This window comes from Peromyscus leucopus, unplaced genomic scaffold (assembly GCF_004664715.2).
Source record: "Peromyscus leucopus breed LL Stock unplaced genomic scaffold, UCI_PerLeu_2.1 scaffold_1268, whole genome shotgun sequence".
In the NCBI taxonomy this organism is placed as follows: domain Eukaryota; kingdom Metazoa; phylum Chordata; class Mammalia; order Rodentia; family Cricetidae; genus Peromyscus; species Peromyscus leucopus.
In genome coordinates this window covers 38,948-64,703 of record NW_023504411.1, presented here as the reverse complement: position 1 = coordinate 64,703, position 25,756 = coordinate 38,948, and the positions used below count along the sequence as shown (strand labels likewise).

General features: G+C 42.8%; 1 protein-coding gene and 1 long non-coding RNA gene across 4 annotated transcripts in view; one reads left to right on the top strand and one right to left on the bottom strand.

Annotated features, from left to right (window-relative positions):
- Positions 1–472: 472 nt before the first annotated feature.
- The window catches only part of LOC119087099, a 31,594-nt gene continuing 6,310 nt past the window's right edge, over positions 473–25,756 (top strand). Inside the window, exons 1-3 of one of the 3 annotated variants that reach the window (XR_005090531.1) lie at positions 473–1,380; positions 2,971–3,475; positions 9,407–9,558. This is a non-coding gene — a long non-coding RNA (uncharacterized LOC119087099). Of the gene's footprint in view, positions 1,381–2,970; positions 3,476–9,400; positions 9,559–25,756 lie in introns of those variants that run through there. The other 2 variants (XR_005090532.1, XR_005090533.1) reach the window with 2 other exon arrangements.
- Positions 13,404–25,122, bottom strand: LOC119087098. Its single transcript, XM_037201734.1, has 7 exons — positions 24,340–25,122; positions 22,182–22,344; positions 20,565–20,696; positions 19,318–19,501; positions 15,318–15,433; positions 14,271–14,365; positions 13,404–14,104 (listed from the first exon to the last, which is right to left on the bottom strand). Exons 1-7 carry the CDS (start codon positions 24,470–24,472, stop codon positions 13,887–13,889), a joined length of 1,041 nt encoding a protein of 346 aa, XP_037057629.1. The 5' UTR covers positions 24,473–25,122; the 3' UTR covers positions 13,404–13,886.

Sequence of the window (25,756 nt, the reverse complement as noted above, 5' to 3'; positions counted from 1 at the left end):
GCTGTGTGTGTATCTGGGGGCAGTTTGTTCACAGGAGTGCAGTGTAGACACTGACCCCCAGAGCTGGCGCTCAAGGAGGTTGTGAACCACCTGTGTGGGTCCCCTGCAAGATCAGCATGGGCTCTTAAGAGCCACCTCTGCGGCTTTTTTACTTGTTTATTTCTGAGGCTGGCGTAGAACTCACAGTGTATCCCAAGCTGGCTTCAAACTCGCCTCAGCCCCTCTGTCTCTGCGCTGGGATCATAGACATGAGTGACCACACTTGTTCTCTTCCAATCTGGGTGTCAGTCTCCTCTCTTTTGTTCATTTGTTCAAAGACACAGCTTCTGGTTTACTCTTTTGTTGATTTTCTCTTTTATTGAATTGTGCTTTTCTGCATATGCTTCCTTCTTTCCTCTCTGTTTTAGTACAACTTTTTCAAGTTTAATTTTTTATTATTTATTTATTTTTGTTCTTTTTTTCGAGACAGGGTTTCTCTGTGTAGCTTTGTGCCTTTCCAGGCTGGCCTCGAACTCACAGAGATCTGCCTAGCTCCCCCGGCCCCCCAACTTGATCTGTCTCAGAAGCACCCTTTGAAAACTCTGGAAGGTCACCAGCTAGCCAGTATGGAGTCTAAGACAGCAGCTTCTCTAATGGCTGTGCTGGGCCACGTGCAGGGTGTAAGGATTTGGAGTTTGTGGTAGCTTTCTTTCCATTTGCTTTTGTGGCTGGTGTCTCTTCCTCTCTGACTGAAAGTGGAGAGAGAATTCGAGGGTCCCATCTCACCTTAGAATTCACTCCGTGCCTCGGCATTAACTCTACTGCCTCTGAGTCATGGGGAGCCTGTTTCTAGGTTGAAAAATGGGGCTTCCCTGAGTAATTTTATTCAGCTCCTAATTCACTTTCTTTAGTGAGTTGAGAAAGTATCAAGCCTGTCAATTTGAATAAATCTGGCTTGTTTTTTTCTCTCATTAAGGTGACAAACGTGAATATCTTGTTACCTAGTTTTGTGAAGTGATTGCAAGGACGATTTTTAAAAATGACCCCTTCTGGTCTACTTTCACATCAGATAGCTAATCAGATTTGAAAATAATGAAGGTGTCCTTGATAATAATGATTTTGGGTTATCCATCTGAACATTAAAGAAACCAACATTTTAGGAAAAGTTTTGTTCCGTTAGCCGAGAGAGTGACAGGAAGAGGCTTGCTGTGGTGGACTGATGAATTGTCTGAGTGAAAGGTAACTTGACTGTTTCTCCCAATGTCTCAGGTATCGGTGGCAATTTGGTGGCCATTCAGGCTAGCAGGATTTCTACCTAACTCCATTTGCATAGCATCCCTGGGGAGCTGCCTGAAGAGCCCAAAGGTTGTTCCTACCCGTTCAGGACATTCTTTGGTTCAGGTAAGTGTGTGTGGGGGTGTGTGTGTGTGGGTGTGTGGGTGTGTGTGGATTTAGTCAGGAACTGCTGCCAGGATCGAACCCAGGGCTTGCACTTGCTAGGCAAGCGCTCTACCACTGAGATAAATTCCCAATCTGAGCCTAGCTTTTAACAGCTGAGCCATCTCTCCAGCACTTGGGAGGCAGAGGCAAGTGGGTCTCTAAGTTCAAGGCCAGTCTGGTCTACTGAGCAAGTTCCAGGACAGCCAAGGCTACACAGAGAAACCCTGCCTCAAAAAAAAATTTGAAAAAAAAGAAGGAAAGAAAGAAAGAACTGTATGCACAAACGCAAAGCACTCGTGACTTAGGGACAGACAAACGGACTTTTCCTGTACTCCTGCTTTTTGACTCTTTAAAATGTGGATATTTGCTCTGAAACAGGACATTAGGAGACAGACAGCTCAGTGATGTGGGCACAATACGTTACTTGTATGAACAGATATGTGACTGCCAGAAAAACTGAGATCATTATTTCACTACTTTATATGTATGGGTGTGGCCTGTAAGTGTGTCTGGGCGTCACTTTCATGTCTGGTGCTCCTGAGGCTGCAAGAGGGCATCAGGTCCAATGGAACTGGAGTTTCAGAAGGTTGTGAGCCACCCCATGGGTCCTGGGAACCCTGGTCCTCTGAAAGAGCAGTCAGAGCTCTTAACCACTGAGAATCTCAAGCCCCTCCTTGTGATATCAGTGATGGAACAATAAAAGAAGACATAAAAATGACATTCCACTTTGCTTCTGTTTTTATGACACTAATGTTCTTGAAAACAAGGTTTGTTTTGTTTTGTTCCCTGGGACAGAGTTTCTCTGTGTAGCTCTGGCTGTCCTGGATCTCGCTCTGTAGACCAGGCTGGCCTTGAACTCAGAGATCTGCCTGCCTCTGCCTCCTGAGTGCTGGGATCCACGGCATGTGCCACCACTACCTGGCTCAAAGTAAGTTTTTAAACAGCCATTTTTTATTTGATTTTATAATTATACCTAGTAGGGGAATTCCTAAGAATTAAGTGAATTGTAAATAATTGAGATTTATTCTTAACAGTTGAATTGATGTGATGCTGTGAGCTATAGAAATGAGAAAGGAACCTTCAATTTGTTGTTTTGTTTTTCTGAGATAGGGTCTTCCTGTTTGGCTTGGGGTGGCCTTGAACTCAAAATGCTGCTGCCTCAGCTTCCATAATGCTGGGGTCACAGCCATCCAAGGCTGTCCTCTCTCTGTAGTGCTGGGGTCACAGCCATCCAAGGCTGTCCTCTGTCAGTAGTGCTGGGGTCACAGACATCCAGGGTTGTCCTCTGTCTGTAGTGCTGGGGTCACAGACATCCAAGGCTGTCCTCTGTCCTGCCTCAGCTTCCATAGTGCTGGGGTCGCAGACGCCCAAGGTTGTCCTCTGGCATGGTGACTTGGTTTACCATGCCCAGTTGATAGGTTCACTTTATTGTTCCACCAGTACTGAGGGGTTGAACCTTGTGAGTGCTGACAAGCCGCCCTCCACTGATCTGCATCTCCAGCTCCAACACTCCGATTCCACTGTCAATGCCATTTGCCTTTCATGTTACAGGAGTGAACAATAAGTCTGCCCAAGTTCTTCTGCTCCTAGTGGTTCCGGGCCACCTGATTTTCCTCTACACAATTCACCTGATGAAGAGTGGCCACACCTCTCTGACTGTGGTCTTTGTTGTTGTGTACCTATTTGCTGCTGTGCTACAGGTAAGAGGTCAAACTTCCTCAAATCTCTCACTCTCAGATTGCTGGGAATCTGTCCTGATGGACTTCTGCAGTACACAACATAGTTACCACCTCACAACTACAGTACATAACATAGTTACCACCTCACAACTACAGTACACAACATAGTTACCACCTCACAACTACAGTACACAACATAGTTACCACCTCACAACTACAGTACACAACATAGTTACCACCTCACAACTACAGTATACATCATCATAGTTACCACCTCACAACTACAGTACACAACATAGTTACCACCTCTTCCAGTTGACATCATTGTATCCTGGGAACCCACAATTTCCTGGTCTTCACCAAGTTCTGGATAGCCAGTAAGTGTTTTTAGTTTTACTTGATGGTGATGATTTACTATAATCTGAAAGTGCAGTAGAAGAGGAAGGAGAAACTGAAAACTTACATATGCTTGGTGTCAAATGTTATCTGAAGGGCTTAACATGTGACATAGATTGTAGATATCCATCTAAGAAAGATCCTGAAACATCTACACATTGTTAGCAACATCTTAGACAACATCAGTATTCTAGAAGCATGGAAATTCCATGCACAGAATGCAGCATGATCAAGCATGCCCCACCCAAAAGTAATAGTGCCACTAGCCCATCATAAAGGATCAGGGCACCATCATTGTTGTGCCACAATACACACATGCTTTTTCACACACTATACTCATATATATGTGCCCACATTCATACATTTAGAAACATGTATTTGTCTACACCTTTGCATGCACACACACACACACACACACACACCCATACACACCCATATGCAGACACATAGAAATATTCATTAAATTAATTAGATGTACAATAATTTGGCATAACAAAAATAAAAAGAAACAAACAATCCTTGTGGTATTGGTACGCATGTGTATGGTATGCATGTTGTATGCAGAACTATGGGTATAGTTATGTGCATATTTTTATAAGTATCTATATGGTATACATAATATGTACAACCATATCTAACTGCATATACATGTGTATATAAATATAAAGATAAACTGAAATCTCAACTCCCAGACACCAGCCAAGGAGGCAGCAGAACTTTCCAGTGGCCACCTTGCTGTGTTAGCTCTTTTCTACCTTCAACTCTGAGTACCTGTTATGTTTGTTTGAAAGGCATAACTTCTTTTTTCATTTTACTTTATTTTACAATACCATTTAGTTCTACATATCAGCCATAGGTTCCCCTGTTCTCCCTCCTTCCATGCCCTCCCCTTACGCCAAGAACACCCCCCATTCCCATCACCTCCAGGGCAAAGCCTCCCCCGAGGACTGCGATCAACCTGGTAGACTCAGTCCAGGCAGGTCCAGTCCCTTCCTCCCAGACTGAGCCAAGTGTCCCTGCATAAACTCCAGGTTTGAAACAGCCAACTCATGCAATGAGCACAGGACTTGGTCTCACTGCCTAGTTGCCTCCCAAACTGATCAAGCCAATTAACTGTCTGGCCTATTCAGAGAGCCTGATCCAGCTGGGGGCCCCTCAGCCTTTGGTTCATAGTTCATGTGTTTCCATTCATTTGGCTATTTTTTTTTATAATTGAGTAAAACCAAAATTTATTATAAGCCACAGTCGTCCTAGGGACCTCCATGCTATATATAGCCTCCATGGTTCTATGGGTTGTGGTCTGGTTGTTCTTTATTTTATATCTAGAATCTACTTATGAGTGAGTACATACCATGACTGTCTTTCTGAGTTTGGGTTACCTCACTCAGGATGATTTTTTCTTGTTCCATCCATTTGCCTGCAAATTTCATGCTTTCATTGTTTTTCTCTGCTGAGTAGTACTCCATTGTGTATATGTACCACATTTTTTTCATCCATTCTTCCGTTGATGGGCATCTAGGTTGTTTCCAGGTTCTGGCTATTACAAATAGTGCTGCTATGAACATAGCTGAGCATGTATCTTTATGGTATGAATCAGCATTCCTTGGGTATATGGCCAAGAGTGGGATGGCTGGGTCTTGAGGTAGTTCGATTCCTAATTTTCTGAGAAACCGCCATACTGATTTCCACAGTGGTTGTACAAGTTTACATTCCCACCAACAGTGGAGGAGAGTTCCCTTTGCTCCACATCCTCTCCAACATTGACTGACATTAGTGTTTTTGATCGTAGCCATTCTGACAGGTGTAAGGTGGTATCTCAGAGTCGTTTTGATTTGCCTTTCTCTGATGATTAAGGATGTTGAGCATTTCTTTAAATGTCTTTCAGCCATTTGTGATTCTTGTTTTGTGAATTCTCTGTTTAGCTCTTTAGCCCAATTTTTAAATGGACTGTTCAGTATTTTGATGTCTAGTTTCTTGAGTTCTTTATATACTGTGGAGATCAATCCTCTGTCAGATGTGGGGTTGGTGAAGAATCTTTTCCCATTCTGTTGTCTGTCTTTTTGTCTTATTGACTGTGTCTTTTGCCCTGCAAAAGCTTCTCAATTTTGAGAGGTCCCATTTATTAATTGTTGTGCTCAGGGTCTGTGCTGTTGGTGTTTTATTTAGGAAATGGTCTCTGGTGCCAATGCGTTCAAGAGTGCTTCCTACTTTCTTTTCTATTAAGGTTAGTGTAACTGGATCAGGTCTTTGATCCACTTGGACTTGAGTTTTGTGCATGGTGACAGATATGGATCTATTTGTAATCTTTTACATATTGAGATCCAGTTAAAGGCATAACTTTTTAATTCACAACAGAGACACTGTTTTGCCTTACTAGAAAATATGTAAAATGTAACTTTCAAAAAACAGAAACATGAGAAATAATCTTTGATTTCAGTATCTAGAAATGAATATCAAAACTTCCTTCAACACTTTTTTCTATAACTGTATATCATTTCAATACTTTAATATTAATCTTAATTTTAAATTTTTTCTCACCTGAATAATGCAGTCTTCAATATATATAAGTCCTGAGGTATCATTCTCCGTGATGGTAGTGGCCACTACTGTCTCTATCTAAAACATCTTCTAGTTGCCTAGAAGTCGAGTTGTTAATTCCTGCATGGACTAGTTTATGTTTCTGTGTAGACTTAGGAAACATTTATTACACTAGGCTTTGAAGACACGGAGGTAACTAGGGTGAGTAGCATGGGAAGGAGATGGCTTGGGTGGGCTGACTGCATGTGTTGGGAAAGTTCTAGTTCAATGGGTGAAAGGTCATGTCTGAAGTAATAGGAGGCAAAAAGGCAGAACACAAGAGAAAGGTATTTCTGACTGCACGCTGCTACTCAGTGTAGAACAACAGATCAGCTCTTACCCACTGCATGACACATGGCTGTCCCAGATTTCTACTTAGCATGGTGAAATGATTGTCCTTGGCTTGCTCTACAGTGGTGTCTATAAAGATGATACAGGTCTAAAAGCATTTGTAACAAATACACATAAATGTACAAACCCTTACAAGGTATTCTGCATCTGAACTGGTTTATACCAAAGTCCATGCTCAAAGGGTCATCTAAAAGTAGAATTCTTTCCTGAGTCCATTGTTCTCTGTGATTATGTTGGATACCTACTGTCTTAGTTAGGGTTTCATTGCTGTGAAGGGACACCATGACCACAGCAACAATTACAAAGGAAAACATTTAATCAGGTGGCTTACAGTTTCAGAGGTTTAGTTCATTATGATCATGGCAGGACAAGGAGGCATGCAGGCAGACATGGTGCTGGAGAAGGAGAAAAATGTGGAGATGAAGCTACATCTTGATCCACAGGCAGCAAAAAGTGCTCTGAGACACTAGGCATGGCATGAGCATAAGAGATCTCAACCCTCCCCCACTGTAACATAATCCTCCAACAAGGCCACACTCTCTCCAACAAAGCCACACCCCCTAATAGTGCCAATCCCTATGAGATTATGGGGGCTTATTACATTCAAATTAACAAACATCCAAGATATACTTAGAAGGCATAATAAAACACATTATGGTGGGCTAATAGAAGATGTTTTTGAGAGGAGAGTACTTTTTTTAAAAAGAGGAGAGTCTTATCATTTGTTTCTACCCATCTTAGGTTCCTTGTTAGGGACTCCACAACAAAACAGAGATTACCAAAAGAAAAGCATATTCACTTACCTAGTGCAAACTTTCACAGCACAAGTCTTCCTAAGGTAGAAAAAAACCCAAAAATTGCTTAGACATGAGATAATTTTTTCAAGATTGCTTTCATCCAGAATAATTGTCATTACATAGAATATCCTGTGCTTAAGAAGTAATCTTTAAATGTGCATATTTTCACATAATATTAAGTAAATATTCTAATTTACAATTGAAAGAGTCAGGTACTTTAAATGTACATTAATAGCAACATTTTGACTTCACTTAATCATTATGAAATTAATTAAATATAAAAGCATATAGTATTGATGCCCAGCCATTGAGTGAGCAAAGCACTGTCTTTGAACAGGTCTCATTCTCTGGTCTATGCCACCCCTAGTCAGGCTTCCAAGTGTGAAAGACAAGAACAAAGCCTTTGACACCAACATCTCACTTGTGCCTAAAGTCTCAACATGAAGAGCAAGCAAACAGGATTAATCCATCCCCAAGAGTCCCCATGCCTCATTCAAATGGCAGTCACCACAAGCTTCACAAACTCCTGCCAAAAACTGTCCCAAGTGACACCCAGCAGCCCCAGAACACTCCTTAGTTTAGTGTGGGGTACCATCCCAGGCGCAGGTCAGAATGACCCATGGAGAACATGGAGATGGTGAAAGGGCATCAGTCCTGCTGTGGAGATCATCTCAAGAGGAATTACTGACCCTGCAGGCAGCTAGAGACCTGAACAAGGCTACCAAAGAAAGGGAGTCTTCCAAACACTCATCTGGTCTCATATTAGGCTTCTGTCCCCAAATTCTTCAACATGTAGGGACAGAGGTGCCCATGGCCCCAAAATTATGGGCCCTTACTGTAGATTTTATTATGGTCCTGATCCTTGGAGTGGCTACAGCCTTCATGTTCACCAGAGTTCCTTCCATACCACAAAATGATGCCTTTATGTATCTCCCATGTTTCCCAATACCCTTACCCTTCTCACCTTGGAGGCCTTTCCTGATACTCAACTCCTGGTGGGCCCAGTCATTTCACCCATGCGGCATGACATTGAGCCGTGGACATGCACCATGGCTCAGTGCCAGCACTGTGCCTCTTAGAGCATGTAGTAGACCTGAGAGTTTATTCTAGAGTTGATGGAAAGTGGAATGTAATGAAACGTGTGTCAAAATGAAAGCAATAGGAGTCAAGCAGATGAATGGCAAATAGTGAGGGCTTTTGGATCATGTCCTCTCTGTGTGCCTTCATCAGTCTTCAGATATGAGGCTGCACCTTTCCTCCATGGAGAGACATGTGGTGCTTCTGACCTGCTTCAGGAAATTGTCAGGAAGTCCTTTCTAGGTTTTATGAGCAGTTTCAGGGGAAGATATGAGTCCTTCCTCACATTCATTCATCCACTCAAAGAACTTCCTATGTCAAGCCCCATGTTTTGATATAGCATATTCTGAATGCCAACAAGTATGAAATAAAGCAAAAGTCTGGGTATAATTAATGACTGTGCTCATATTTGATACTGAAGTGTAACATTTATATAAATTTAAAGATGCATCTCAGTATATCACATTCTGTGCATGTCATTTTGCATCAACTTTTCAGTAATTCTTGTTTTAAGATTATCTAGAGATTGAAATATACAAGGTAATTCATCTAATTGGAGTGTTTTTTCACTAAGTCTTTGAGACATTAGTATTCTAAACCATGTAGTAACCACAAAGGTTACTTAAGTTCTGAAGTATCTTGCAAATTTTGATCCACGTAAGAAAGTTATATTGGGAGAAGTATGTGATTATTGCTGAAACTGGTTAAATGCTGAAAACTGAACTGTTCACAGTGGTCTCAGAGCACTAATGACAAATAGCCTTAGACCTAAGAAGTGCACGGCGCACAAAGGACAGACTCTCAAAGGCACAATGCCAAGAAGGAACATGGCATTTCAATGACTCACCCTGGAACCTTCCTTGGTGCTTTTTCACTGGTTATTTCCAGTGAACTCACTTACCTGCATGGCAGAGTAACTTCACTTTTGCCTTTTCCTATTAATTACTCTGGACCAGCAGTTTCTTCAAGCTAAACACACAGTAACCCTCCTCCCATCAAGAATTCTTACCACTACCGTGAGCTTTTATTAAGAGTGTCATTCACTTGAAATAAAATTCTGCACAAATTTTCACAATGCCCTTTAATATTAAGGTATTCTCTAAGTTTCAGAACCACAAGAAAATCCTCTAAGGCAGAAAGCCACGAGTTGATCATGAAAAGTACCAGGGAAGGGCCACTGAGATGCCTAGTTGGGTGGAAGGAAAGAGCTTACTCCTCCTAATTTGTTCATTGACCTCCATATGAACAGAATGTCAAAATGGCATGGTGTGTGTTGTGTGTTCATTCTCTCTCTATCATATGTATGTATATAAGTGTTTCCCCTATTCTAAATAAGTAAATAGATAGATGTATTATTTTAAATTCCAATCAGTAGATTTCCATACACTATTCATATGAAATAATCAATTTTTAAAATAATGAAAAAAAATCAATGCAGCTCACAACTGTTTGTAACTCCAGTTCCAGAGGATTTGACACCCTCACACAGGCATACATGAAACCAAAACACCAATGCATTTAAATTAGTGAATAAAAAATTAAATTTTTGTACATATACATAATGGAGTACTACTCAGCAGAGAAAAACAATGAAAGCATGAAATTTGCAGGCAAATGGATGGAACTAGAAAAAATCATCCTGAGTGAGGTAACCCAAACCCAGAAAGACAGTCATGATATGTACTCACTCATAGGTGGATTCTAGATATAAAATAAAGAACAATCAGACCACAACACATAGAACCATAGAGGCTGTATATATATATATAGCATGGAGGTCCCTAGGACGACTGTGGCTTATAATAAATTTCGGTTTTACTCAATTATTGAAAAAAAATAGCCAAATGAATGGAAACACATGAACTATGAACCAAAGGCTGAGGGGCCCCCAGCTGGATCAGGTCCTCTTAATAGGTGAGACAGTTGATTGGCTTGATCTGTTTGGGAGGCAACTAGGCAGTGGGACCAAGACCTGTGTCATTGCATGAGTTGGCTGTTTCAAACCTGGAGCTTATGCAGGGACACTTGGCTCAGTCTGAGAGGAAGGGACTGGACCTGCCTGGACTGAGTCTCCTAGGTTGATCGCAGTCCTCGGGGAGGACTTGTCCTGGAGGAGGTGGAATGGGGGTAGGCTGGGGTAAGGGAGGGCGTGGAGGGGAGAATAGGCGAACCCATGGCTGATATGTAGAACTAATGGTATGTAAAATTATATATACAACATAAATTATATATATAAAGCAAATACAAAAAATTCATAAATAAAACAAACAAAATAAATCTAGGTTCAGATAAGTGACTCAGAGCCTGAACCACCAACCAGGGAGCATCATGGGACTCGACCTAGGCACTCTGCATATATTTTTCAGTTGTATAACTTGGTCTTCTTGTGAGACTCCTAACAGTGGGAGCAGGGCTTGTCTCTATTGCCTGCTTTTGGGACCCATCCTCCTTCTGAATTGCTATATCCAGCCTTAATAGAAGAAGTCATGCCTAGTCCTACCACAACTTGATATGACATGGCAGGCAGATATCCATAGGAGGCCTGCACATTTCTGAAGAGAAGAAAGAGAAGGAGGAATGGATGTGGATCAGGAAGAGTGGAGGTGGGTGGAGGGTTGAGAGGAGAGGATGGAGGTGAAATTTTGGTTAGGATGTAAAAACAAAAATAAATAAATAAAATCATTCATTCTAAAAGAAGGGAGAATATTGATGTTTATCATATTTAAATTTGAGATACTAAAAAATGTCCCTCAAGGGACATTACCACTTATTCTAACTTTTTATTGTGTTTGTAGTTGTACAGGGATAGTTAAATAATGCTAGGCATAATTTTGAGCTGGTCTAATACATAATGTGTTTGCTTTGTACTTGGAATAATTATATCATGTTTAGGCATTATTATGACCTGGTTATTGTTTTACATTTAGAAATTAATCATGATATAAAAAGATATAATTGTGTGTCAAGTTGACATGGGGTGAAGTTGTGATAGCTATTTTTAGTTGTCAATTTTATTACATCTGGAATTAACTAAGACCCAAAATGGAGGGGCACACCTGTGAGTATATTTGCTTAATTTGAAGACAGAAGATCCACACAGAATCCTGCTCTTTGTGGTTGGAAGACATTAATCTGGATGTTAATGAGGAAAGTAACAACTTTAACTCAGATGTTTTGAGCCAAAACCTCATCTGTAACCTTAGCCAGGCCTTGTGCTGGTAGCCCATATACAGAAATGGAGGAAGGGAGCTTTTGCTCTTTAGCTGCTTGATCTCACCTTGCTAGCAAGTCCATTCCTTCACTGGCATTGGAGCCAACTTCTTTGGGATTCCAGACTATGCTACTGATGGGCTGAGATATCAAGCATTGTGGACTGAGCAACTACTGGATTCTTGGACTTTGCCATCATAGCCAGCCAAGGTTCAATTAGCTGGACCACAGCCTCTAAGTCATTCTAAAAAATAGGCTTTTGTATATATAGAAATGCATTCTATAAGTTGTTACCCCATAGAACCCTGACCAATACACCAGACAGGGATAAAACTTTTAGAGTAGTCGGTCCTCACAGCACCATTATGTCAATTATGAATTGTACAGAATCACTGGGCAAGAAAGTAAAATAACACAAGTCTGAAATTTCTCCAATGGAACACACAGTAATCTAATTAAATGAGTAATTATATGAGATGGAGAGATTCGAGCTTAAGTGAGGAATGAAAAACCAGATGTCTTAGCTTATGTGGGCCAAGACATGGCACACACACACACACACACACACACACACACACACACACACACACACACACACATCCGCACACATTAAGATCAGTAGACAGTAGGTACTTTTTGCTCTTGATAGTGATAGTTCTAGCCTGGAGGCACACGGAATTACTTCCTTTACACATTAAATCTCTGCCTCACTCTAGTCTCAGAAGTCAGATCTATCCCAGAGTAGCTTCACAGGAGTAAATCAGTCATCTTGAAGAATTTTCTCGATATAATCGTGATCTGCTGTAGTAAAAGAGCAGCTTCAACCACTTCTCTCCTTTTTTAGTTTTGCCCAGAATCACTCTGCACCAGAGACATGTGGCCCTGACGCAAACTCTATCCACTCCCTCTAGTCATGAGGTTCCTCCCATCATTGCTTATCTGGACCATCAAGAGGGATTCCTCATCCTACCTCCACCCCCAGGAGAGTCTTCTGAATTCTGCATTTCATCAGTCAGGCTTAATAGGTGTTGTCAACCTAGAAGAGATCTAGCAAATCTGTTCCATTCTCACAGTCAGTGAGACTTGGGCAGGATCCTGAACCTATGAGAGCCCTGAATGGATGTGTGGCAGCCTAAGACAATTAGCATGCCTGTCCCTACAGTTTTCAATAAACTTAAGTCTTTGGTTGGGAGTGATCCAATCCACCTAATACAGCACACATGGCTGGGAGGACAAGAGTCAATGCAGGGACTGGGGAGATGGCTCATCCATTAAGAGCATTTATTGCTGTCTCAGAAGACCCACAGGACAGCTAACAAACCTCTTTAACTTAAATTCCACGTGGACTCTGCCCTCACCTGGCCTCTGTGGGAATTGCATGTATGTGGTAGTAAAACACCCTAAGTATAAAGAAAACACCACAAAATATCCCAACATGTCTTGCAGGAAATTATCTCTACTGATCTGTTATCACTCATGATATATTTCAAGAAAACCAGAGGCATATTGCCTTTCATTTCCTGATTTCTTTTATACAATTTTAATGAACATTTTTTTTCCTGAGAGGCCTGGAGCAATATATTTTTGTTTCCCTTAATTTCGTCTAAATGATGATTTTGTGAACATGTGTGTACAGTGTACCACATTTTACTGGTAGCTAAATATATGACCTCAAAGATACAATATGTCTAGTTTTTTTCGTATGTAGTTGGTATCCATGGAGTGGGCTATGCCATCCACATCCAAGGTGCCATCCCCCTGTGTAGCCCTGAGACCCATGAATGGAAAATCCTTGTGCAGCCCGAGCTTCCTGGATCTTACTGAGATACATCCAAGCCTGTGAGTTCTAGGTTTACAGGAGTGTGAAACCTCACCTGACTAAAGAAGAGTCTCAGAGTAAAAAGTTTGAAATTGTATTTTATTCATAAAATACATTCATTTTACTCAATGGGGCCTTCAAAACAGTATCATTATATACAGTGTATAGCCTTAGCAAACTATTAAAACAATGACAAGAATAAGAGTAATAACAAAAGTTAACAAAACCTTAAATGAAAATGAAGAAAACCAAAAACCAATGCATAAATATCCCAAGATATAAAACAAAAATATTAAGGAAATTTCAGTTTTCTTTGTAATTTCACTATGGAAGCGCAAATGAGGTGAGGAACTGGCTTATTCTCTGTAGTGAATTATCTTCAGCTACACTTGCCCATGACATGGCGTCAGCTTCAGCACTGCAGTAGAGAGACTCTTGTGCTTTTGGTGTGGTCTGTCTGGATGGCAGTGTGACATAAACACAGTCTTCCTTGTCAGATTTCCCATCACATATGGAGTCAGGGTTTTTAGTAATTTGTTTTGTGTTCTCTGTATCTTAGACTTATTTCTGACACAAACTTTTCTCTGGGGATAGTGAGCCAACAGATGTGGATGATATTGTGGCTGGATCGCCTGATGGTAGGTTGATATTTGCCTCACTGTTGAGTTCAAAGCTGAAAAGAGGTAGCATTTTCTGAGGAGGCCTTGAACCTGGAGTGTAGAATGTCATGCCTTCAAGGTGTCTCTGGCTTCTTCCAGCCTTCTCAGGCTTAACAGGTGCTGTCAGGGAAAATCAGTAAAGGAAATATGATTTAGAAACAGTTTTGCTGTGCCACTGGCATGAAAAATCAGGGCCTATTCATCCCTAGTAAACAAAAGTTAAGGAAGGAAACACACCCCATGATCCCTGACTGCTGGGGATGGGGCTCAATGGTGGCTGACTTGCCTGGGACATAGTGTTTCTGCTTCAGCAGCTCCATCTGCAGGAGGCTCTCATCCTGGGCTGTGGTCTGCTCCAGTTCCTGCTGGAGGTTTTCAAACCTAGGGGAGGAAGACAGCTGGGGCACAAGCCTGGGGGACCTGCCATGTCAGCTTTTGAGCCCTCACCAGATCTACTCAGCTAGACAATCGAGCATTACCTTTCAGCTGAGTTCATTCCCTGCTTCCCCAAGGCAAAAGGGTCAGAGAGGTCCTGGGCAGGATTTTTTTTCTCAACTTTTAAAAACTTCTAGACATTTAACTGGAAAATACACACTGTGCTGGGTTAGAAAAACAGCATGTTTCTCCAACAGTCCAAAGACATCATTTTGGAGAAATATCAGTATGAGAAGGTCTGAGGCACAGGTCAGGGAAGATGTACCTGGCTTGATTAGATACCAGGTGAATGTGAACCTCCTGGAAAACTCTATGCCTGCCCTCTAGTGGAGCCTACACAGCAATGCAGAGAAGGCTCTGATTATTCCTACATCTCAGAACCCTGCATGGGCTTAACTTGTCAACTCCTACTCTGTTTATGACCAGAGTAAATCTTCTCATGAGAAACTGATAAATAGTGCAGAGAGCCTGCAATCAGCACTGGGCTGCTGTATGCAAATCTGCCAAAGGGTAGACACTTATCTCTAAACGTGATATTCCTGATGGAAAATAAAGTTGCAGGAGGACACACTTTCCTTCATGATTGATGATCCCCTCTAGGTTTCTGGCTGCCATGTGAATATTTGTGAGGAGATCTAATGTTAGAGATGAGATACTCAGAGGATACTAGAGGTCTCAGAAGGGAAGAAGAGGACACAATCTCCATAAGACCAAGGAGAAAGCATATTGCTTCCTGGACAGAAGTTCCTATTGACTGAGTCAGCAATGACACTCTGAGGTGTTCTTTCCCTGGCTGTGGCTGGAGCTTTGCCAATTGAACAGAAACTCAAGGAGGACAGAGATCCAGGTACAGCGGACCCACTTGGATCCACCTGCTTCTGGAATCCTGGGCTCCTACCTCATCTGGGACACAGTGAAGTGATGCTGCAGCTTTGCTGCCAAGTCCCTTTGCCGGGTGAGCAGCTCCTTCTGCTTCATCAGGGACTGAAGATCTTCCTCAAGTCTTTGATGTTCCTGTTCATTAGAACATTGTGTTTTTAGGAGAGGATTGTGTGCACCCCTTTAAATACACACACGTGCAAGCACACACACACACACACACACACACACACACACACACACACGCATGAATGCATGCACATACACACTCTTGAACACACACATGTGAATGCATGCACACATACAAGCACACTACATTGCATCCATGTTTAGTTTCCCAGATAACACTATTGTAAGAAGAGATCACCTGGGATAGCATGGAGAAGAAAGTTACCTTTCATTAACCCACACCCTCTCTACCCATCGTCCATCCCAGAGGCAGGAAAACAGAGGATGCTCTGAACACAGAGATGTGGAGAAGATTGTGTACTTTTACTCTGTTTTGATATTTTTCATTTCATTTTACTTTATATGTGCGGGTGTTCTGCCTGCCTGTGTGTCTGTATAACACATGCATGCCTGGTGACCTGGGAGAAGAACTCAGTGGACAGATCAGTCAGTGTAGTACTTACTTTATAAACCTGTACACAGACAGGTGAACCCCAGGGTTTTTTGACCGGTAATCCAAGCTCTCCTAGCAAGTTCCCAGTCTGTGCATTGAAGGGTTAGTTCCCCAGCACAGGACCACTGGATGGCAGTGGACCAGCCCCTTGCTCTCACACAATGCTTCCTCAAGGGCATCTTTCTCCTAAAGAAGCTCTCTAAACCACAGGTTGCCTTAGGCCCAAAGCAATGAGCTCAGAAAACTAGAAAACTTCTAAAATCAGGAGTTTATATTAACCTTTCCTCCAAGTAACATGATTGTGTCAGGGATTTCTTTGAGTAACAGAAGGTTGACTAACTCAGCCAAATGATTGCATGTATTATTTCATGGTTCACAATATTCCGTGGACCAGATTGCATGTTTTCACTCATCAGTGATGGGCATCTGAATAGTTTCTAGTTGGGAGTGCTGTGATGAGTCCTGCTGTAACCCTATTGTCCCCTATTCTCTGTGGACACCTACTTTCCATTCTAGAATCAATGGTCCACCTAGAGTCTGCAGTTCAACTTTCTGAATAATTGTACATAGCTTCTCACAGGGCTGCACCATTTTACACTACTAGCAATATCTGAGAATTCTCATTTCTGCGAACCCTCCATCAGGATGAATTTTAACTCAGTATGAAGAAGTTCAAAATAAAAGCAGTTTCTGAGTGCTGCAGACACAACATGGAGTGGGTGCTTTAGAGTGTGATGAGCCTAAGGGGTGCACTGAGACAGCCTCTTCTCACACCTCAGCATAGCTGTGGGACTTCTGCTGGACTGAGATGCAGCCACAAGACCCTCTGCAGTTCAGAATTTCTCAGAGAATAAAATCCAGGCCAAGCTCCAAGGACAAGGTTAGCTGAACCAAGGTTAGGGAAAGGTGCAAGGAAAATGGCAGCAGACAATGAGGAGAAAAACAAAACAGGATGCAGGGAAGTCATCAGTGGTCAGCCACCATTCACCCAGAACAGAGGACACAAACTCTCAGGCACCTTTCCTGCCTCTCAGTAGCCTCTTTCTCACCTTCATTGACCCCATTACTTTGTTTTTCTCCAAAGGATTTCTTTGCAGATAAATAATTCTGCCTCTACAAATACCTGAAAAACTTTTACCTTGCATCAATTTTCTGTCTTTTGTTATTGTTAGCTTTATGGACATGCAGAATGATGGGCAGCTCCATCAGTTCTTTGACTGATGCAAAGTGGTACTAACCAGGTTAGGCATAGTACTTTCTCATTGAAGTCTGTCTCCATCATTCTTAAAGATGTTCCATTGTTCTGTGAGTGAGTGAACATACACATAGAGGCTCAAACACATATTCCCATACACACAAAGATGCACATAAAGACAACACACAGACACACACATACAACACACACACAGAGACACACACACACACACAGATACACACACACACACACACACACACACACACACACACACACACACACCTTTCTTGTACCCAGAAGAGCAAGGCAGAAGACTAGAATGTTGTAGCACCTTTTCTACTCTAGGGGGAGGTAGTGGGTCCTCCCCGCTATCTAAAAGACTCAGACCCATCCAGGCTCTTCTGCCCTGGTCTGAACTTATTTCCCCTCCTAGGAAAGTTTTTATCACCAGACTCACTGATTGTACAGAAAAGTAACAACCTCTGCACAACTGAGTTTGACTACACAAGACCAAGTGCCCATGGAAGAGGGCTGGACATGAAGCCTCCCGACAGATCCAAGTTGACCCATCATAGACTCCTCACTAAACCTGCCCAGACTTTTCCACAGAAGACAGTGATAGACCAGAGAATGGAAGTCACCCATTGTCATTACCCAATAACTTTTGACCAGATTACAGTGCATATTATATGAAAACAGCCCCAAGGAAGTCACTAGGAGGCTACTTAGGTCACCTACAGCACTTTTCTGAAATGCGCACTCTATACAACTATGAGGAGGAATCTGTCCTAAGACACAGTCATATACATGATAGAGTGAGCATCAAAATGTCAGGTTCTGTATTGTGTAGCCAGTAAGACAAACTAGAAATATCCTGGGATGTTACCTCTATGCTGTGAAAGAAAAGTCTATGTTGATTTTTCAAATAGCTCCATTGTTTGATTTTTGCTATTTATTACAAAATGAATTGAATTCCAAAGTAATAAAAGTGTGTAAAAATTAAGAGAAACCAGCAAGTCAGTTCTTTTTCTGACCAAATGAATCATTTAGTAATGAGATGAGACAGAAAAAGACAGGAAGCTCTACTGTGAGGAGTCAGGAGATCCAAAGATCTGTGGCTGTCCAGCTTAGCCAGAAGAGAAAATTTCAGGTTCAGTGAGAGACCTGGGCTAAAGGGAATAAGGGAGAAAGCAACAGAGGTCGCTTGATGTGGCCTTCCAACAAACAAACAAATGTGTGCACCCTCACGCATGCATACACCACACACACACACACACACACACACACACACACACACACACACACACACACACCTCAAATCATAAGTGAACAGAATGCAATGAGGAGGACATCAACTGAATGAGGATGGCATTACCAGTTGAATTTAGACTCCTCACACTAGCTGTTTCAAGTGAGACCCACAGTTCTGCTTTCCATCATTTTGAGACTAAACATGCCTGGGGAAACATGCTGTGCTTCTGCAGGCTATGTTGGTGCAGTTGGAGAAATTGTTCTCTTAAAATCTCAAATCTGCCACCCTGACTCCCGCCTGTCATAAGCCCTTGCCACATCCCTGGTCATCCAGTGAGCTTCCGAGTGTAAGATCCAGGATGGGAGAACTGACCAATGCCAGTCACAGGAAACAGTATTGACAAGCTGTTACTTAGTTTCTGTCAGTGTGAACCAAGAGGTTAACCAGGTAAAGAGAACGCCATGGCAGTCTGGGAACAAGAGGGTAAAATGCCATATGACACCCAAAAAGATGTCCACAAGACCCAGTCATTTGGCGTTTGTAGGGGATGTTCCTCCTTCCATACTGTTTCTGCCTCTGATCTCATATGACCTCTGCAAGCAAATGAGATCCTGATTCTTGAACTCAATCAATCAGATCTCTGTGCTAATCCCTATGTGGCTCCCATCATAACACCGCTCCTTCCATGCTAACATATCAGTAAGTGACAAGTGATTGACCCGTCTCCCTCGATGGACTGCAGCTTCTAGCAGAGCAGTAGGGTTTCCTTGGCAGTCATGCAGTGCCTTCCAAGAGGCTAACTCCCCAGAAAGACTTGTGAATGATCACAGAAATGAACTATTGGATGGGATGGGTCAGTTGGATAAGTGAGTAGAGGGTTACATGAGTGTGTGTATATGTATGTGTATGGTTAGACAGGTGGGCAGCTTGGCCCTGCTGCTTCAACCTACCTGCTGCTGCTTTGTCCAAAGGTCATAGATCTTCTCATGGGCCTCCTCACAGAGCCTCCTGGCCTCCTCACAGGACTCTTGTAGTAAAATCTGCTCCCCATGCAGCTTTCTGTTGTCCTCTTTCAACATGCTCACTTTTTCCATCAGCCGAGTCCATTCACTCAGGAGCTGACTGTAGAGGGTGCTGAAATATCACCAAAAATGATGAGCTCCACCTCCATCTGCACTCCTGCCTCCCAATACCATTATTCCTGCAAGGTGTCATGTCCCCAACCCCAGATCCCTGGGATGAAGCCACATTAGCCATGGCAGCATGACTGAGGTGCAGACAAAAGCCAGAGAATAGCCAAATTCCAGAAAGATTCAAACTATTTCTGAATACCCTGACAGCAAAAGGGATCCATGTAACTCTGAAAACTAGATCCCCTACCTCTCCACCACACACCCTGGTGTTTAACTGTTCACAGTATTGAGAAAACATGAGCAGGAAGAGGGAAACCATGCTGGGGGGGGACAGAAGACCCAGTGGGAATACATTTCATGTTTTCCATAGAAACCAGCTCTGTAAGCTCCTGCCAGAGCCACAGAAAACATTCATGGTGAAAACCGTGTTTTCTGTCTAGAAGTTCCAGAAGCTGACAGGAAAATGTTGGGAGGGGCTCTCAGACTCTTCACTCTTAGGAGAACTCAGTCTAGGAGGCACAAGTCCAAGAGCTATCAGACAGGCTGCTTGCTAAGAGGTAAACAGGCTAGAACCACAGCCCAACTTTGTTCAAAGGTGAAGAAGGGAAGAAGCTGCTGTGGGATGTCTTTCTGTATGCTGTGAATATGTGTTGCTCCCATTGGTTAATAAGGAAGCTGCTTTGGCCTATGACAAGGCAGCATGGAGCCAGGCAGAAAAATCCAGAAGAGACAGAGAAGAAAGTCAGAGGTGGAGGAGATGCCAGCTGCCACCCAAGGAGAAACATGCCAGCAGCCTGGCCATGCAGCAGCCATGTGGCAAACATAGATTAATAGAAATGGGTTAATTTAAGATGATAGAGCTAGCTAGCAAGAAATGTAAGCCATTGGCCATACAGTTTGTAAGTAATATAAGCCTCTGTGTGTGTCTTTGGGACCATTTGGATGCAGGAGGTGGATGGGACAGATTCCTCCTGACAGATGCATCAGGCAGGTCTGGAAAAACTTCAGACTACCAGAAGCAGTCCTTAACAATTTCAGGGGTCCCATCTAAATTAGGCACTCACCGGTAGGAGTTGGTCTGCTCACTCAGCTCCTTGCACTTGTACGAAGCCTCACAAATCTTCTTGGGGAATTTCTTTACATCTGACATCTCCTTCTTATGCTGTGTTTTCAGCATCTCCAGCTCAGATTTCAGCCTGTGGTAGGGCATGGCCCCAGGAGCAAAAAACCCCATGAATACAGGCCTCAGGGACCACATGAATTAAGGTTCTGTTTTATACTACCGTAGCCCACTGGATGTCACACCCTGAATTCTATACTGGACCTCCTGATGTGCATTAGACTTGCCTTACTGTCCCATGGCCAGGAAAGGCTGGGTGTCAATAGGGAAGGAGACAGGGCTACATGAGCTCCCTCAGTAGACCTCTAGGAGCAGACTAGCTGGCTATGAAGGTCTGAGCAGTCTGTGCCACAGATGGGGGTGTATCTGAAATCTGCAATGACATTCCCACTGTCTTGAGAACAGAGATTCTTTCTCCTTACAAGGATACCCAGAACTCATGATCTGTATTGCCATGGGGAGGCACTACATTCAAATGGCTTTATAAACACCCAAGGGGATTCCAATGAGGGACCAGGATGAGCACAAAGGCTGAGAGCAGTGATGTTCAATGTGGGGCTCCCTGGCCTCAGCACTTCCATCACCTGAAATCTTTGAGACATGTGAATATTCAGACCTACTATCAATCTCTGACTCTCAGGATCTGAAAGGACACACACACACACACACACACACACACACACACACACACACACACACTGTAAGTGAGCCTCTCAGAGACAGTACAGAACACACTCAGACACACAATCCTCAGCACAAGGAGATTTATTAACCTAGCAGTGCAAGCATAGCTTGGGAGCCTGTCTCTTGAGCAGGCGAAGGCACACAGCAAGCAGCAGGCTTTTTTAACAGTGGGTTTTTAAGTAGAGAAGTTTAAGTCTGTGCTGGGTAAATTGTTGAGCTCTGATGGGACAGGTTAGCCAGTGTAACCAAGTAATAAATTTTGATTGTTGAACTTTGGTGTTTAGTTTCAAGAATGAGTCAGTGTCCACAAAAGGGAATGGACTTTGGGGACTAAATTTAGGAATGTTATCTAATGGTTTATCAAGGGAGAGAGAAGTGAAAAGGGCAAAACCGGCCACTGCTTTGTTTGCAATGTTTGGGCCCCTTAGAGAGCACTTCACACACATGAACCCACACACAGGATGTCAAAGAAATGCAGGTAGGGAGTATTGCCTCAAAGTATAAGGAGCAAGACCAGAGAGGAGCAGGGATGAACTCCAAGCCTTCCAGACACACAGATGGATGAGTAGGACCACAAGGCCTTTCAGCCTATTCCCAGAGCAAAAAGCAAAAATAAATATAAACACTCAACCCAGAGCACCAAGCATCTCCTAAAAGCCGATGTCTGTCAAGGCCTCTTGAAATGCATGTTGTGATCTTACACCTTCCTGCCCGTCTGTAGATAGTGATTCAGGCCACAGGCTCTGCTTTCTCATTTGGAGGAATCAGAACAGCCTGTGTCAAATCTCACTCCTACAGGTTTCAGTTCTGCCTCTCAGATGTACTCAGGACACAGTAGGGTCAAGACAGTTACCAGAGAAAAGGGCATGATGAATACCTGTTGTTCAACTCATTGTTGTTATAAAGGGCCAGGAGTTCCAGCAGTTCATTCCTCTCATTGGTCATCATCTGTAGCTGAAGGGTCAGTTTATCCACCTGGTTCAGCTGCTGCTCCTGCTCAGTGAGGAAGACAGGTGTGGATGATGCCTTCCTAGTAGTCCCTGTAGGTACATAAACACAGTGAATTTGTACAGACGAATGGCATAGGGCCAAGAGAGATCATGTGGAGTCCCAAGAGGAGGCCTGAGGGAGAGGAAATGCATGGAACCCAACGAAGGCCCAAAATTCAGAGCAGATATCCTTAAACTGGGGTCCATAAGCGATGTGTCTGTCTCCAATCTCTGAGGATAGATATATGCCTCAGGCCCTACTGCAGCCCCACTGTCCCTGAAAGGCATAAGCAAGGCCAGTCATGTTGGTTTGGAATTGTCTCCAGATACCTGCTATGATCCAAGAAAGTCCTGGACTGCCTGGTGATTTGTACCTCCCTGCCCGATAACCTGTGTGCAGGACTAAAAGACACTGAATGTCTCAGACCTGGGTACATGGATGGAAAGTTTTGCTCTCTGGTATTTATATCAGATATCCATGAAACCTACAGAAATCCACTGAGAATAAAGTGCAGCAACATGCTACCCTGATACCTCATTAGTGGTTCTGTGCCTCCTTTGGCATTCTTTGACAGTCAGAATGAACTGAAAAAGGTCCTAGCACAGCACTGCATCCTTGACCATTCCTGGCCCTCTGCCAACTAACCGTCAGAAACCTCCACTTTGGATCTGCTCTTTAGGGACCCAGAGAAGCAGCATAGGCGCATGACTTCAGATGATTATAGCTACTGAACCCCATTACTAGAAGGTCCAGTTCTGGCCTCAACTCCTCCCTAAAAAACCAGAGATCTCTCTTCCAGTCAGTATGCTCAATCTTGCCAACATGTTGATTGGTGAACTCTATACGCACTTAATGAATTCCTCAAGGGCATTCGGCATTGCCACAACACTGGTGATTTCACAAAAGATGCCAAGGGCTCTCCAGGATACAATAGAATTTCCAGAGAAGGGACTGTTAGGGTCACTGCCAACAGCCTTCACCTATCTTATAACAAACTCTTCCCCAATTCACCAAAAGCCAAGCTGCCCTGTCCAGGAGTCTTCCCTGAGACAGAGGGAAAGGCCTTCAGCACCTTCTCCTTCCAATCCAGAGATCTCTCTGATTCATTAGAATCTAGTTCATTCTAATTCAATAGTTCATCATGTATGGAGGGCAAGACTCATTTTCCAAACTGTGCCCAGGAATGGCTCTTTCTTCCTGATGATCTCTAACAAGATGAGAAATAAAGGATGCTAAGAAATTAGCTCAGTATAATGGGGAAGGAAGATCAGTTCCACGAGGTGAATAAGCACATCAGAGAAGATCCACAGGGCAGTTACAATGTATGAGGATGGTGGAGGATTATGTGGGTCCTGTCAGAGCAATGATAAGTCACATAGGTAAAGATGAAACTTTTGCCAAAAGCGTCAGGAGAATACATTCCATCCATCAAGAAGTTAGCAAAGATGTTATCAACCATTGAAAGGTGTGACTGAAAATACCTATGAACTGGGCATCCTCAGGTGAGCCCTCTGACACCAAGAACAAATACTTACAGGAAGAGTGATATCCCAGTCCTACACTCAAGGTAGAGAGAAGATGACTGGCTAGTGAGAGTGCAGGAACTCAGAAACCTTAGGGATCACTGACATGAAGCAATACTTGATGGTTCCTGCCCTGCTAGTGGTTGTTATTTAAAATGTGAGAGCCTCTAGCTCTGTCCAGGGGACATTACTCTCTCTGTTATTAGTGACACACACCAAAAGACATCCAGTGTGTGTGAGTTGCTGGGCTGGTACTGAAACCTCTTTAGTCCCCATGTGCTTCCTTCCCACTCAGAGTGAAAGCAGAGGGCCCTCAACAGAATAGCTGCAGCCATGAATATTCCTGGCTCTCTGCCAAACTAACCTTGAAAATCCTCAACTTTGTTCTGCTCTTGAAGAACTCAGAGGAGCAGGTAGGCCCATTGCTTCTCAGAAACTCTCACCTGCTTAGCCCCACTCCTGGAAGGAGCAGCTCAAGCCTTCCTCCTTCAGGAAGCTCCCCATCCCTTTCCCAGGACTCACTGCGCTTTCCCCAGAACCATTTATTTCTTGATGTGTGACATGGAGACTGAAGGCCATCTTCCTTCTGCCTCCCTTTGGTCTCCCTGTGCTCTCCATCCTGTCTCCCAACAATCCTGTTCAGTCTAGACAGCATGTCTGTAGGTGAAACACAAGACACTGCACAAATGCCCCAATGACAGTTGGTGTTGCCACAACACTGGTGACATCACATGGAATGCCAGGGCTCTCCAGGATACAGTAGAATGTCCATGTGCTGATGTCACCTGGTATAGCTATTTCATCCCTGTTACATACCTCACCCAAAAGTGACTTGAAACCAAGGTGCCATTTTCAGGAGCCTCTGGATTCACAATGGAAGCCTTTAGGTAGATCCTCCTTCCAAAGCCAGAAATCTAGGCCTCTGCTTCATTAGAAACTTTATCTAAGTGAAGTTGAAAGCTCACTTCACATGCACTGTCCACGGTTAGATTTTCCCCTCCTTAAGATTAATAATCAATAATTTGAGAAAGAAAGGATGCTTAGAAATGAGGTCAGGATAAAGGGGAGTAGTAGGGATGAGACCTCTGAAGTGAATATTCACCCAGGGAAGATCTTCAGAATTTTAGAGATTGGTGGGCTCAAAAAAAGTTACATAGTTAGTTATGAAGATTCCCCCAGTGTCAGTAGAGCTCATCAAGCTATGAGGTTGTTAGTGAGATGGTATCTTAGTGCCATTTGATTTGCATTTCCCTCTTGGCTAAGGATTTTAAGCAATTCCTTAAATGTCTTTTGGCCATTTAATATTCTTCTGTTGTGAATTCTGTTTAGATCTGTACCGCATTTTTTAAGAGTATCTGACAGACCATGTTCAGAAGCGATTTCTGAAAGACCATCTTACCCTGTCTTGCAGAGTACAGTGGTCTTTCTTGTTGCTGTCAGAAAGGCATTGCATTTGTACTGTCAGCCGTCAAGGCAAGGCATTTCTTTGCAGTAGTGCATTTTGTGCAAAAAGCAACTTCCAATGGAATGTCTTAGAAGTCAACATTCTTGGGATCAATTGGTGCATGCCAGACAATGTGTCTATGTCAACAGATTCTAGTTATTTAAATGCCATATTCTCAGTCTGTGAAATGTTTAGATTCTATGTATTGAAATATATCTATGTATCTAGAGACTTACTTCATGGTACAAATATGATTATCATAGATGCTATTGATTAATCTATTTTTAATTATCCATTACATTTAAATGAGTTATATAAATAGTATTTCCAGAATAGAATATAAAACAATATAACAAAATTAACTTCAAGTTGTATCAATAAACTAAAATTTTACCAATTAAAACATTTTAAACAAGTTGTTCTTTAAAGTAGGTTCATTAATCTACCTTTTATCTTATCATCTCTAAATCTATATATCTATATCATATTTTTCTT

Coding starts and splice junctions, on each gene's coding strand:
- LOC119087098 (XM_037201734.1), bottom strand. CDS start 24,472: ATGCTGTCTAGACTGAACAGGATTGTTGGGAGACAGGATGGAGAGCAC. Junction 20,697..22,181: donor AACAATGAGTTGAACAACAG/GTATTCATCATG, acceptor GCCCTACCACAG/GCTGAAATCTGAGCTGGAGA. Junction 19,502..20,564: donor GAGCAGACCAACTCCTACCG/GTGAGTGCCTAA, acceptor GTGATATTTCAG/CACCCTCTACAGTCAGCTCC.